Source organism: Triticum dicoccoides, chromosome 3A (assembly GCF_002162155.2).
Source record: "Triticum dicoccoides isolate Atlit2015 ecotype Zavitan chromosome 3A, WEW_v2.0, whole genome shotgun sequence".
Classification (NCBI taxonomy): Eukaryota; Viridiplantae; Streptophyta; class Magnoliopsida; order Poales; family Poaceae; genus Triticum; species Triticum dicoccoides.
In genome coordinates this window covers 345,125,144-345,139,287 of record NC_041384.1, presented here as the reverse complement: position 1 = coordinate 345,139,287, position 14,144 = coordinate 345,125,144, and the positions used below count along the sequence as shown (strand labels likewise).

At 47.2% G+C, this 14,144-nt stretch overlaps 1 protein-coding gene across 1 annotated transcript in view; it reads right to left on the bottom strand.

The window, feature by feature from the left end:
- LOC119268160 (ubiquitin carboxyl-terminal hydrolase 6-like) overlaps window positions 1-153 on the bottom strand; it is a 9,654-nt gene extending 9,501 nt beyond the window's left edge. The window contains exon 1 of the mRNA XM_037549693.1: window positions 2-153. Coding sequence (XP_037405590.1) covers window positions 2-11 — 10 coding nt within the window. The 5' untranslated portion in view covers window positions 12-153. The remainder of the gene's footprint in view (window position 1) is intronic.
- Between the last annotated feature and the right edge of the window lie 13,991 nt (window positions 154-14,144).

The following is a 14,144-nucleotide window of genomic DNA, read 5'->3' as shown; positions in this document are numbered from 1 at the left end:
CCCGTCGGCATGGCTGGCGAATCGGCGAATCGGCGGAGCTGTGGAAACTGAGTTTACTTGGAGAAGTAGAAAGCAACAAGGCAACTGGGTGCGGCGGGGGAGGGGAGGAACACTGGGGATAGACTGAATAGCCACGAGTCCAAGACGAACTCCGTGCTCCAACGTGGGCTAATTTCGCAACTAGGCCAACAGCGGCACTTTACTGTACAATGTCTATCTATATCGGCCCAGTTTTTAAAAAAACGCTTTTACTGATTTTCAGTCAACTGAAATTTGATTTCACTCTCTCTTTTTTGCGAAATAAATGCTTGCATTACTCAGACTTAAGTGTTACAATCTCGTCCCACAAGTTCAAGACCTCTTCTATATCAGAACCTAGACAAACCATAGTTCGGCGTTGCATCCTATCAAAATTAACCAAGACTTGACTGACATTATTATAGCTTGGACAAATATGAGCAATGCAGGAATTCCTCTCATCCATACTACTAATAATCTCTCTAATAATAAAAGCATACTTAGGCTTATTCCCAATTCCTCCTCCCATCATGACAACTTCCAAGCAATCAGATTTCACGTCAATATGTAGATTAGTCCATTGTAACACCAACGAAATTCTTTCTTCAATGCATGAAGCGGTTTCCAAAACATCATGGAATGATTATATGTATTTGTAAGAGCTAAATATGATGGGTCCTTCATGGTCTCCTAGTATCATACCTATTCCAGCATACATCACCTAAGACCGAGGCATTGGTATTTAGCTTGACTTTGCCCTCTATCAGTCTAGTCTAAGAACAAACAACACCAGATTCCTTGATATTGCATGTGGTTTGCTTCGACATCGACATCTGATTGAAAACAGCTATCATCTTTCTTTTTATTGGATCCACATTTGAATTAGATTGAAGGGATATTAAGGAGGACAAATAACTAGCGAAGAATCTGACAAAAACATCCTCTTGAGGTGGTTGTTTAGAGTGTAGTACCTCATTTCGCACATACCAAAACCTTCAAAATAGCATCATAATACGAACGCATTCATCATCCTACAACTCAGACAAATGATGTAGAAACCAGTCTCGCCTGACCGATTTTATATGTGAACGTATCGACAAAGTCCATTCCTTCATCATAGCTATCCACATGAGTATGACATGGTTGTGGGTACAGAAAACATGGAATGAGTCTTCCTCTTCACTTCCACGTACAGGACACATTGCAGTGATCTCTAGATTTCTCATGACCTTATTTGTCCAATTAGTTAGCAAATCAGTGGCCGGCCGCCAAGCAAAAGATTGAACTTTTGAGGAGCTAAACTACGCCATATAAAGTTCCACCCTTCGTCAGTTCCAGCGGGTCGAGAGCTTGCCGAAGACTTTCTAGCATTTGATATTTTATCACTAACTAACATGTACGCCCTTCTGACCGTAAACGCGCTGATGTTTTTTGGGTGCCCAAGCAACATAGTCATTATCAAGCCGAGTAGACAATCATACTTTCTGAATTTCAACTATCACTGATACAGCGAGCTACTATACAAACGGTTTTTAACCCCTTTCCGCGACGGAGTTTTAAACCATCGCCTTGTCTGTGAGTGCAATAGGGGGACCTTCCCACATGATCTAGAAACCGTCGGGGATAGGTCCTCCGGTCACACATGCTGGACAAAATAAGGTCGTGTGCGATCGCGCTAGTCGTCGCATACAATTATACAGGCCCAGTCACTTACGTTCGTAAGTACATCCCACACAAACGTTTTCATTCGTATGTACATCCCACACAGTGAATTCCGGACAAATGTTTCTGTTTGTATGTACATCCCACACATCGAATTCCAGAGAAACATTTCCGTTCGTCTACACATCCCACACAGTATATCCCAGATAAACGTTTACGTTTGTATCTACATCACAAACAGTTTTCTGTATAGCCTCGTGTGTGATAGGTGTAACGATCACACACGCTCTGCCTCCGTTAACCGTTTGCTTTATTCAAGTATATCACACATGATTCGATGAAGAAAAAATGTATGACACTGGGCTATCCATCACACACCCTTTTACTGGTAGAACCGTTTGCAAAGTTTCACGATCCATTTAGCAGGTTTATTAGTTTACTATTAATAATTCCAGTATTAAGCAAATTCACATTTCATATCGAACATCTGTTTGCCAATTTCACATCAAGTACATAAATATATTTTAACATCACAATACCATAGCTAAGCGAAAACAACACAATACAACATATAGCTAGTTCATCTTCATAAGCACAATATTAGAACAATATATTCATTTCCCTAATCGACTGATGCATGATCAGCTAAGTTCGTCTTCTCCACCTCTACTTTCAGTTCAGTAAGAACCTGTTTTGCACTGGCCAACTGTGAAAGTGTCTCCTCCTTCGCCAGCACCATCTTAGCAAAGTCTAATTTAATAAAATCTGAACTCATTCTCCATCTTTCTCTTTTTTCCCGTATCTTGAAATATTCTTCAGCATTGACAACATTTCCTCTAAGCCTATCTCTGATCTCTTCCTCATACATGCTCAGAATTTTGCTAGCACATCTTCAAATACTGTAGCCACTCTTGATCAACCCACTCCAGATAAGAACACTTACGTTCATCCTATAATATTTAAAACTAAATCAATAACAATTGTAGGAAAATGGGTTTCTAGCAACATAGAAAATCACCACATACATATTTTGAAAAACTGAACAAACACATTAATTATGAATATCTTATCAAAAAGATCAATGTGCAAATAAATTAATTTCTACTGAGATAATAACCAAATTCAGAAACATCACAAGTTATAACTAACTGCAACATTGCTACAAGTTCTTAGTCATGTACTATAAATAACAAATTGAACATTTTATGAGGAAGCTAAATATAATTTCAACAGCATAGCGGCAATGTTTGGATGCCATCAAATTGATACTAACAGGTGTGTACATGCACAAATTTAGTAACATAGAATTAATTGAAGGAAATATGCCCTAGAGGCAATAATAAAGTTATTATTTATTTCTTTATATCATGATAAATGTTTATTATTCATGCTAGAATTGTATTAACCGGAAACATAATGCATGTGTGAATACATAGACAAACATAGTGTCACTAGTATGCCTCTACTTGACTAGCTCGTTCATCGAAGATGGTTAAGTTTCCTAGCCATAGACATGAGTTGTCATTTGATTAATGGGATCACATCATTAGGAGAATGATGTGATTGACTTGACCCATTTCGTTAGCTTAGCACTTGATCGTTTAGTTTGTTGCTATTGCTTTCTTCATGACTTATACATGTTCCTATGACTATGAGATTATGCAACTCCAATTTACCGGAGGAACACTTTGTGTGCTACCAAACGTCACAACATAACTGGGTGATTATAAAGGTGCTCTACAGGTGTCTCCGAAGGTACTTGTTGGGTTGGCGTATTTCGAGATTAGGATTTGTCACTCCGATTGTCGGATAGGTATCTCTGGGCCCTCTCGGTAATGCACATCACATAAGCCTTGCAAGCATTGCAATTAATAAGTTAGCTGCGGGATGATGTATTACGGAACGAGTAAAGAGACTTGCCGGTAATGAGATTGAACTAGGTATTGAGATACCGACGATCAAATCTCGGGCAAGTAACATACCGATGACAAAGGGAACAACGTATGTTGTTATGCGGTCTGACCGATAAAAGATCTTCGTAGAATATGTAGGAGCCAATATGAGCATCCAGGTTCCGCTATTGGTTATTGACCAGAGACGTGTCTCGGTCATGTCTACATTATTCTCGAACTCGTAGGGTCCACATGCTTAACGTTACGATGGCAGTTTCATTATGAGTTTATATATTTTGATGTACCGAAGATTGTTTGGAGTCTCGGATATGATCACAGACATGACGAGGAGTCTCGAAACGGTCGAGACATAAAGATCGATATATTGGACGGCTATATTCGGACACCGGAAGTGTTTCGGGTGATTTCGGAGAAAACCGGAGTGCCGAAAGGGTTACCGGAACCCCCCGGGGAAGTATTGGGCCTTAGTGGGCCTGAGGGGAGAGAGAGGGCAGCAGCCCAGGAGGTGGCGCGCCCCCTCCCATGGGGAGTCCGAATTGGACTAGGGGAGGGGGGCGCGGCCCCTCTTTCCCTCTCCCTGTCTTTCCTTCCCCCTTCTCTCTTCCTAGTTGGACTAGGAAAGGGGAGTCCTACTTCTACTAGGAGGAGGACTCCCCCCTCCTTGGCGCGCCCCAAGGGCCGGCCGGCCTCTCCCCCTTGCTCCTTTATATACAGGGGCAGGGGGCACCTCTAGACACACAAGTTGATCTTCGTGATCGTTCTCTTAGTCGTGTGCGGTGCCCCCTCCACCATAATCCTCGATAATATTGTAGCAGTGCTTAGGCGAAGCCCTACGACGGTAGAACATCAAGATCGTCACCACGCCGTCATGCTGACGGAACTCTTCCCCGACACTTTGCTGGATCGGAGTCCGGGGATCGTCATCGAGCTGAACGTGTGCTAGAACTCGGAGGTACCGTAGTTTCGGTGCTTGATCGGTCGGGCCATGAAGACGTACGACTACATCAACCGCGTTGTGCTAATGCTTCCGCTTCCAGTCTACGAGGGTACGTAGACAACACTCTCCCCTCTCGTTGCTATGCATCACCATGATCTTGCGTGTGCGTAGGAAATTTTTGAAATTACTACGTTCCCCAACATTAATAACACTAAGGTCATCCACTATGTAGGCCAAAACCGGTGTCAAAATAACTGTTGCTACAGTTGGCACCGGTGCCCTATACTACCGAGCCGATGCCAAGGGAAAAATTAGGGAACTAGACTCCGGAGCACCTAGTTGCTCTGATGCCCAGTTCCTTCATTCCATATAGTTTTAGTATTTTACTGCTTGGCTGCTCAAATGTGTGGAGCGAAGTTGGATGCATAAACTGCTGAAGCGGTACCCAATAATTTTCTCAGGGCACCGTTGATGACATGGCAACATTTTTAGATACTAGGTAAAAACTATGCACTGTCTTAATCACATCCAGAATAACATAGCACAGTGACAGTGTCTGAATAACATCTAAAAAATGATTTGTAACAGCAAAAGTGGGGCTAACCTTCTCTGCACATGCCAAAAACTTCTTCCCACTGTCCACAGATTCAAAAGGAACTAACTTCACGCATGGAGATTGATGGTGACAACGAGCAGGAAGATCTTCAGCCACCCCACTCCATTCGTTGCAAGTGATGGTCCTAGGGAGCTACCAGAGGAAGAAATGACTCAAATCGGCCGCCGAGTTAAAATACTTTATTCCAAATCATAACACGAGAGAGAGAGAGGAGAGATGTATACCCGACTGGTGAAAGAGTCATCATCGTAGGAGGAACTGCTGGAGAGGTCATTGAAGAATACCATGGCGACCGCGGCGGTCGGATGCGAGATGGTGAGAGCGAGGAAGTGGCTATAGTTTGGGAGGGAAGGAAGGAGGAAATAGGGGAAATGTGACTTCGGGGAGAAAAGAGGGTGGGGAGGGGGAAGAGTTAGCTATTTCGGTGATAAGCAACAAATTTTGAAAGGTGGAGGGAAACTTTGCACGTGGTGTTGCCAGACACCATTCACTTTGAACAAATGTGTGCATCGCAAACGATTCTTCTGGTTTACGCGCACACGATGAGTTTGAGCATTCAAATTTTGGTCGAAATTTCCCTGGGTATGGTGCTCAACCACGTCATTGCATAATTTAGCATCGCTTGCTAATTTGGGTACACAAAAGAGCCTACAACACATAGACCACACTTACTGAATCGAGAAACTTAATAATTAAATAGAGCCAGTTGACCTAAAAATTTCTCTAACAAAAGACCAATGTTATAAACAAAGCCTAATTACGGATAACTTTAACAAAGCCGCCGACGCGCCACCCTATGCCTCGCCGGTGTAAGATGAGACGTCGATGACTTGTCCTGGCGACATGCCGCCATTGGTGGACTTCGCATCCCCCAGGCTGAAGTCGACCGTGTCATCATCCTCATCCTCATCCTCGGCGACGCCCTCAAGGTTGTAGTACTCGTAGTAGTGGTTGTGTCAGAGCTCGTGTTGGTACTCCACCGCTGATGAGGACATCAATACCATTGTTACACCCACAGCCCCTGCTGCTATACATATTGGACCAATTACTAGAGCTCGCGCACGCCAATTGAATTATGAGTACTTTTGTTTCTTAGTAATGATTCTAATGTTCATGAGAATATGATGCTGCCTAAATTGTATACATTTGTTTTGCTTACAAATGAAGGGCCTAGCTTGGACAAGAAAGATGAACCTTGGAGCAAGTTCAAGCATGGAGATGATGGCGTGCGCAAGGGGAACAAGAATGGAGTTACAAGTGATGATTCCAGGACTTTGAAGCCACCATAATGAGTGCATGAAGCCTTGGACGAAATATACAAGATGCCACTTCATAAATTTCGTCCAGAGGCTATTCTAGGTGTTGCGTCACCTTATTTTTGGGCCAAGCCCATCTAATTTTGAAATACTTAATTATAGGCAGTTTTTAGAGTCTGTATGTGTGGGGAAACAAGAGTTAGGGTTGGTTTCGGACCCCTCCTCCAAGGGCCACGAAATTCCCCCCTCTCTCCTCCATATATACAGCCCTTATGTTGCATATCTCTCTCGATGTGGTTTTGGTGATTGATGACAACATGTTTGCGGACTAATCGTGTGCTTTGAACATTTCAGAGATTCATCCTTGGCACGAGACGATTTCTTCCCCTCGGAGTGTCATTCAAGACGGTGTAGCTCTTTCGTTTCTCTTTCGGTGGACTAGTTGCGTAGAGGGCAACGTACTATCAAGAGCGGGTCCGCTGTGGTATTGCTTGGGTGGAATCAACACGTACACATCCGCTTCTCACCCTCTGAGCCCTTCCGCTTCGATGGAGAGATCTTTTCTCTAATTTTGTGTCTTGTCTGGGTCCCAGCGATAGTACCGTGCTACCCAGTGGTAGTACCGCTGAGGGGTCACAAGCGGCAGTACTGCTCCGCAGCGGTAGTACCGCCGGTGACTCCGCAGCTGTACTACCGCTGGCTTGTCAGGTTCCTACCACCTCGACTCGAGGGCTCTTTTTCTCGTGTCGGGTTTTGCGGCACTAGTTGCCGCAGTAGAGGCGGCAGTACCGCTTCTCAGTGGTAGTACCGCCCCTACCACCGCGGTAGTACCACTCTGGGTCCAGGTCCCTGCTTCTCTCCTTTGCGCGGCAGTACCGCTAGGTGGATCGGCAGTACCGCTGGCTCAACGGTAGTACCGCCCACCCAAGCGGTACTACCGCCCTCTGCGGGGCTGTTTAGTGGGGCAACGGTTGGATTGTTGCCCTGTCATGCCCTTGATGCGGCTATATCTCCTACGTGTCGAAGCACGACTTAGAGGCATAACCACATTGAAAGCAATGTCGCAAGTGAGGTAATGTTCACACAACCCAAGTAATACATAAGGGAAAAGACACGTAGTTGGCTTACAATCGCCACTTCACACAATTACATGAATAAAGCATTACATCATCCAGATACACACAAGGTCCGACTATGGAACCAAAATAAAAGAAGACTACCCCAAAAGCTACACAGATCCCCGATCGACCCCAACTAGGCTCCACTACTGATCAACTAGAACGAAACAACACAAAGGACAAGATCTTCATCGAGCTCCTCCTTGAGCTTGGTTGTGTCACCTGCTCGGTACCATCGGCACCTGCAAGCTGGTTTTGGAAGTATCTGTGAGTCACAGGGACTCAGCAATCTTACACCCTCGCAATCAAGACTATTTAAGCATATAGGAAGGGTAAAAGGTATGAGGTGGAGCTGCAGCAAGCGACTAGCATATATGGTGGCTAACATATGCAAAAGAGAGCGAGAAGAGAAGGCAAAGCGCGGTCGAGAAACTATGATCAAGAAGTGATCCTAGAACAACCTATGTCAAACATAACTCCAACACCGTGTTCACTTCCCGGACTCCGCCGAGAAGAGACCATCACGCTAAGACACGCGGTTGATGCATTTTAATTAAGTTAAGCTTTAGGTTTTCTACAACAGGACATTAACAGATTCCCATCTGCCCATAACCGTGGGCACAACTTTTGAAAGTTCAAATCCCTGCAGGGGTGTCCCAACTTAGCCCATCACAAGCTCTCATGGTCAATGAAGGATATTCCTTCTCCCAAGACAATCCGATCAGACTTGGCATCCTGGTTACAAGACATCCTCGACAATGGTAAAACAAGTCCCGCAAAGCCACCCGAATGTGCCGACAAATCCCTATAGGAGCTGCACATATCTCGTTCTCAGGGCACACCAGATTGTCCAAGGTTCCGGTAGACCAGCCCAGAGTTGCCCCTGGTGGCCACCGACAGCTGACAGGTTGGACCAACACTCAGAGGAGCACTGGCCCGGGGGGGTTAAAATAAAGATGACCCTCGGGATGCGCGACTCCCAAGGGAAAAGGCTAGGTGGCGAATGGTAAAACCAATGTTGGGCCTTGCTGGAGGAGTTTTATTCAAAGCGAACTGTCAAGGGGTTCCCATTATAACCCAACCGTGTAAGGAACGTAAAATCCGGGAACATAACACCGATATGACGGAAACTAGGGCGGCAAGAGTGGAACAAAACACCAGGCATAAGGCCGAGCCTTCCACCCTTTACCAAGTATATAGATGCATTAATTAAATAAGAGATATTGTGATATCCAAACAAATATCCATGTTCCAACAAGGAACAAACTCCAATCTTCACCTGCAACTAACAACGCTATAAGAGGGGCTGAGCAAAGTGGTAACATAGCCAAACAACGGTTTGCTAGGACAAGGTAGGTTAGAGGCTTGGCTTAACAATATGGGAGGCATGATAAGCAAGTGGTAGGTATCGCAACATAGGCATAGCAAAAGAGCGAGCATCTAGCAAGCAAAGATAGAAGTGATTTTGAGGGTATGGTCATCTTGCCTGAAATCCCACAAGGAAGAAGAACGAGTCCATGAAGAAGACAAACAGACGTAGTTGTGACGCCCCGAGACCGATGCGCCAGGTGTCTTCCAGCTATTCGCTATCGTTGCCATGACATTTGCTTGCGTGTTGCATATTATCATGTCATCATGTGCATTGCATCATCATGTTTTCAAACTTGCATCCGTCCCGGTCTCATCATTCTCTCCGTTGTCCGTTCTGAGCCCAAACACACTTGCACGCGCCCGCGGCACGTCTGAAATATTATTTTATAAGTGGCCGGAAAATGTTCTCGGAATGGGTTGAAAGTTGGCATGCGGTGTTGTTATGTTGTAGGTAGGCCGCCTGCCAAGTTTCATCGCATTCGGAGTTTGTTTGATGCCCCAATGGAGTTGGCATGCGGTAGTACCGTGCTACCCAGCGGTAGTACCGCTGAGGGGTCACAAGCGGCAGTACTACTCCGCAGCGGTAGTACCGCCGGTGACTCCGCAGCTGTACTACCGCTGGCTTGTCAGGTTCCTACCACCTCGACTCGAGGGCTCTTTTTCTCGTGTCGGGTTTTGCGGCACTTGTTGCCGCAGTAGAGGCGGTAGTACCGCTTCTCAGTGGTAGTACCGCCCCTACCACCGCGGTAGTACCACTCTGGGTCCAGGTCCCTGCTTCTCTCCTTTGCGCGGCAGTACCGCTAGGTGGATCGGCAGTACCGCTGGCTCAACGGTAGTACCGCCCACCCAAGCGGTACTACCGCCCTCTGCGGGGCTGTTTAGTGGGGCAACGGTTGGATTGTTGCCCTGTCATGCCCTTGATGCGGCTATATCTCCTACGTGTCGAAGCACGACTTAGAGGCATAACCACATTCAAAGCAATGTCGCAAGTGAGGTAATGTTCACACAACCCAAGTAATACATAAGGGAAAAGACACGTAGTTGGCTTACAATCGCCACTTCACACAATTACATGAATAAAGCATTACATCATCCAGATACACACAAGGTCCGACTATGGAACCAAAATAAAAGAAGACTACCCCAAAAGCTACACAGATCCCCGATCGACCCCAACTAGGCTCCACTACTGATCAACTAGAACGAAACAACACAAAGGACAAGATCTTCATCGAGCTCCTCCTTGAGCTTGGTTGTGTCACCTGCTCGGTACCATCGGCACCTGCAAGCTGGTTTTGGAAGTATCTGTGAGTCACAGGGACTCAGCAATCTTACACCCTCGCAATCAAGACTATTTAAGCATATAGGAAGGGTAAAAGGTATGAGGTGGAGCTGCAGCAAGCGACTAGCATATATGGTGGCTAACATATGCAAAAGAGAGCGAGAAGAGAAGGCAAAGCGCGGTCGAGAAACTATGATCAAGAAGTGATCCTAGAACAACCTATGTCAAACATAACTCCAACACCGTGTTCACTTCCCGGACTCCGCCGAGAAGAGACCATCACGCTAAGACACGCGGTTGATGCATTTTAATTAAGTTAAGCTTTAGGTTTTCTACAACAGGACATTAACAAATTCCCATCTGCCCATAACCGTGGGCACAACTTTTGAAAGTTCAAATCCCTGCAGGGGTGTCCCAACTTAGCCCATCACAAGCTCTCATGGTCAATGAAGGATATTCCTTCTCCCAAGACAATCCGATCAGACTTGGCATCCCGGTTACAAGACATCCTCGACAATGGTAAAACAAGTCCCGCAAAGCCACACGAATGTGCCGACAAATCCCTATAGGAGCTGCACATATCTCGTTCTCAGGGCACACCAGATTGTCCAAGGTTCCGGTAGACCAGCCCAGAGTTGCCCCTGGTGGCCACCGACAGCTGACAGGTTGGACCAACACTCAGAGGAGCACTGGCCCGGGGGGGTTAAAATAAAGATGACCCTCGGGATGCGCGACTCCCAAGGGAAAAGGCTAGGTGGCGAATGGTAAAACCAATGTTGGGCCTTGCTGGAGGAGTTTTATTCAAAGCGAACTGTCAAGGGGTTCCCATTATAACCCAACCGTGTAAGGAACGTAAAATCCGGGAACATAACACCGATATGACGGAAACTAGGGCGGCAAGAGTGGAACAAAACACCAGGCATAAGGCCGAGCCTTCCACCCTTTACCAAGTATATAGATGCATTAATTAAATAAGAGATATTGTGATATCCAAACAAATATCCATGTTCCAACAAGGAACAAACTCCAATCTTCACCTGCAACTAACAACGCTATAAGAGGGGCTGAGCAAAGTGGTAACATAGCCAAACAACGGTTTGCTAGGACAAGGTAGGTTAGAGGCTTGGCTTAACAATATGGGAGGCATGATAAGCAAGTGGTAGGTATCGCAACATAGGCATAGCAAAAGAGCGAGCATCTAGCAAGCAAAGATAGAAGTGATTTTGAGGGTATGGTCATCTTGCCTGAAATCCCACAAGGAAGAAGAACGAGTCCATGAAGAAGACAAACAGACGTAGTTGTGACGCCCCGAGACCGATGCGCCAGGTGTCTTCCAGCTATTCGCTATCGTTGCCATGACATTTGCTTGCGTGTTGCATCTTATCATGTCATCATGTGCATTGCATCATCATGTTTTCAAACTTGCATCCGTCCCGGTCTCATCATTCTCTCCGTTGTCCGTTCTGAGCCCAAACACACTTGCACGCGCCCGCGGCACGTCTGAAATATTATTTTATAAGTGGCCAGAAAATGTTCTCGGAATGGGTTGAAAGTTGGCATGCGGTGTTGTTATGTTGTAGGTAGGCCGCCTGCCAAGTTTCATCGCATTCGGAGTTTGTTTGATGCCCCAACGGATAACTATAGCGACATTATAGTCGGTCAAAACGTCGGGCGTTTTCGGTCTCCGGAAATAGTTGCCGGGCCCTACCTAACCTCTCCTCTCATCTCAGCCCACTACCACTCACCGCCAGGCCCTATCTAACCTCTCTCGTCAGCCCGCGACCCTCCTCGCGTGCGCGCCAGAAAGCTATCCCGGACCCGACCCGGGCAGTCATCACCGTTAGATCCGGATCATCCCCTAACGTCTACAAAACATATCCGTTTTGTTAATTGGGCTCCCTACCTATTTTTCTCAGACCGAGCATATTTTTGTGAGTCCAAGAAAATTACCCGCATGTTCAAATTCGTTCCCTAGATCCCTTTTCTTTTTCTTCTCTCTATTTTTTTCATTTCTTTCTTGTCTCCCTCTTTCTTCTAAGGAGTGTAAGAGTGAGAGAGCACCAGGCCCAGCAGGGGTCGGCAGCCCAGCCAGGCCGACCGGCCTCCAAGGCCCACTCCCCTGCTCTAACCTAGGCGCAGTCGAGCCCTTTTCCCTCAATCCTCTCCTCCCTGTCTCCCTGCTCTCGCCGCTAGGAGAGGATGCCCTCTGCCCGATCCCATCTCCCTCTCCTCGACAGACCCCGCCTCGCTCTCGCCACCACCGCACCCGACCCCGTGGCGCGCCTCCCTCTGTAGTGCCGGGCGTGACCGCGCCTCTCCCTGCACCTCGTCCCTATCGCCCGAGCGCTCGGGGAGAGGAGCTCCTCGAGGACCTGCACCTGCAGCCCAGCCGCCGGACCAGCAGGAGGCCACCGCCGCCATGAACGCCCGCCAGACCTCCACCAGCGGCCTCTCCTTCGCCTCGCTATTCCTCTGCCTCAACTCCGGCCGGATCGACAAATAACAAGTCCATGGAGCCGCCTCCCCGTGCTCCTTCACCTCGCCTCGTCGTTCGAGGACCAACGCCGCCGCCGGCGACCACGAGGCAGGAGACCACCATGGATGCCCGTGGCCCCGCCTTCCTGTGTCTTCACCTCGCCGTTCTCCGCCAGCCTCCTCCCCGTGCTGATGAACTCTTGCCCGAGCCGCTCTCTCCAGCCAACTCTGCTGCTGACGCCGTCCGGACCTACTATCATCCGCCTCCTGCCAGCCGTTTTCATGGGTTTGGGGAGCCCCAAGTCATGTTCGTGGCCTTGTTGGCTGTTGATGCTATGCTGTTGACTTTCTCCATCCTCTCCCTGGGCTCGTCAAAACCTGTACCCGGAGCCCAAGTCGGAAGACTCCGTGGATGTGCTTCTCACTTGTGCCATTTTGGATCATCAAAAACATTTCGGGATTCGCCAAGTACCATTACGCCCGGAGACCACGGATCTGTGTAGTTCTACTACCGTCGCCGTCTACCCGACAAGTTCGCGAGTACGACTACTTCCCACGATGACCTTGTACCACTACCGTCGCAAGAACCGAGACCGGCAAGTCCGAAGACCCAAGTACCATGACGGCAAGTACCCCTTCGTATCGCCAAGGTGGATCTCGACCGTTGACGAGGTTTCGATAAGACCATCGATGTGTACGACTACATTGAACGTGTACCCGACGACCCCAGAGTCCTATGTTGCGCCAAGTACCAGCTCGTTGACCCGACCATCTACAGGAAACGTGTCCCACTACCGTCGCCCGAACGTCTACGAAACATGTACCACGACCATCGCTGAAGACCCCGTGGGCGTCAAGTTCCGTGTCGTGACCCCGAAACATCTACGGACATGAACCACTACTTCCCTCGACGACCCATGAATGACTACTTCCTCTACGAACCGATCCGCTTATAAACGCACGCTTCGAAGGTATAACCCCGAGACGCCCGTCCGAGAACGATTGCATGCGTGTTGAATGAGATGAATCCCGCATTTGCACCATGTCTGAAATTGTCACTTGCATGGTCCTCCTCGTTGCCATGCCGTCCAACCGTGGGATCTCGGTAACCGGGATCACCCCACCTTCTATCGCATGTCACGCTCCCATCACTTTTCCTTTTGCACTGGTATCTCCGTGAGCTACCGGAACCGGAATGTTGCCGTGGCACCATTTTCTGTTGTCGTTGCCGTGGCACCCCTTTCGTTTCCGCCACGATGACAAATGCTTCATATAATGCTCATGTCAACATTTTCTTTAAAACTTGCATAAAACTTGCACACGTCATTCACATCATGATAATAACATTTAAATGTTTAAAATTGTTGTTGCACCAAATTGATAATTGCATATGCGGATTTACCGGATTTGTTGTTTGTTATATCCGGCCCCATTTAAATTGTTTAGATAGTATAGTTTTGTTATGCTTCACCTCTTGCCATGTTAACCAACATTTA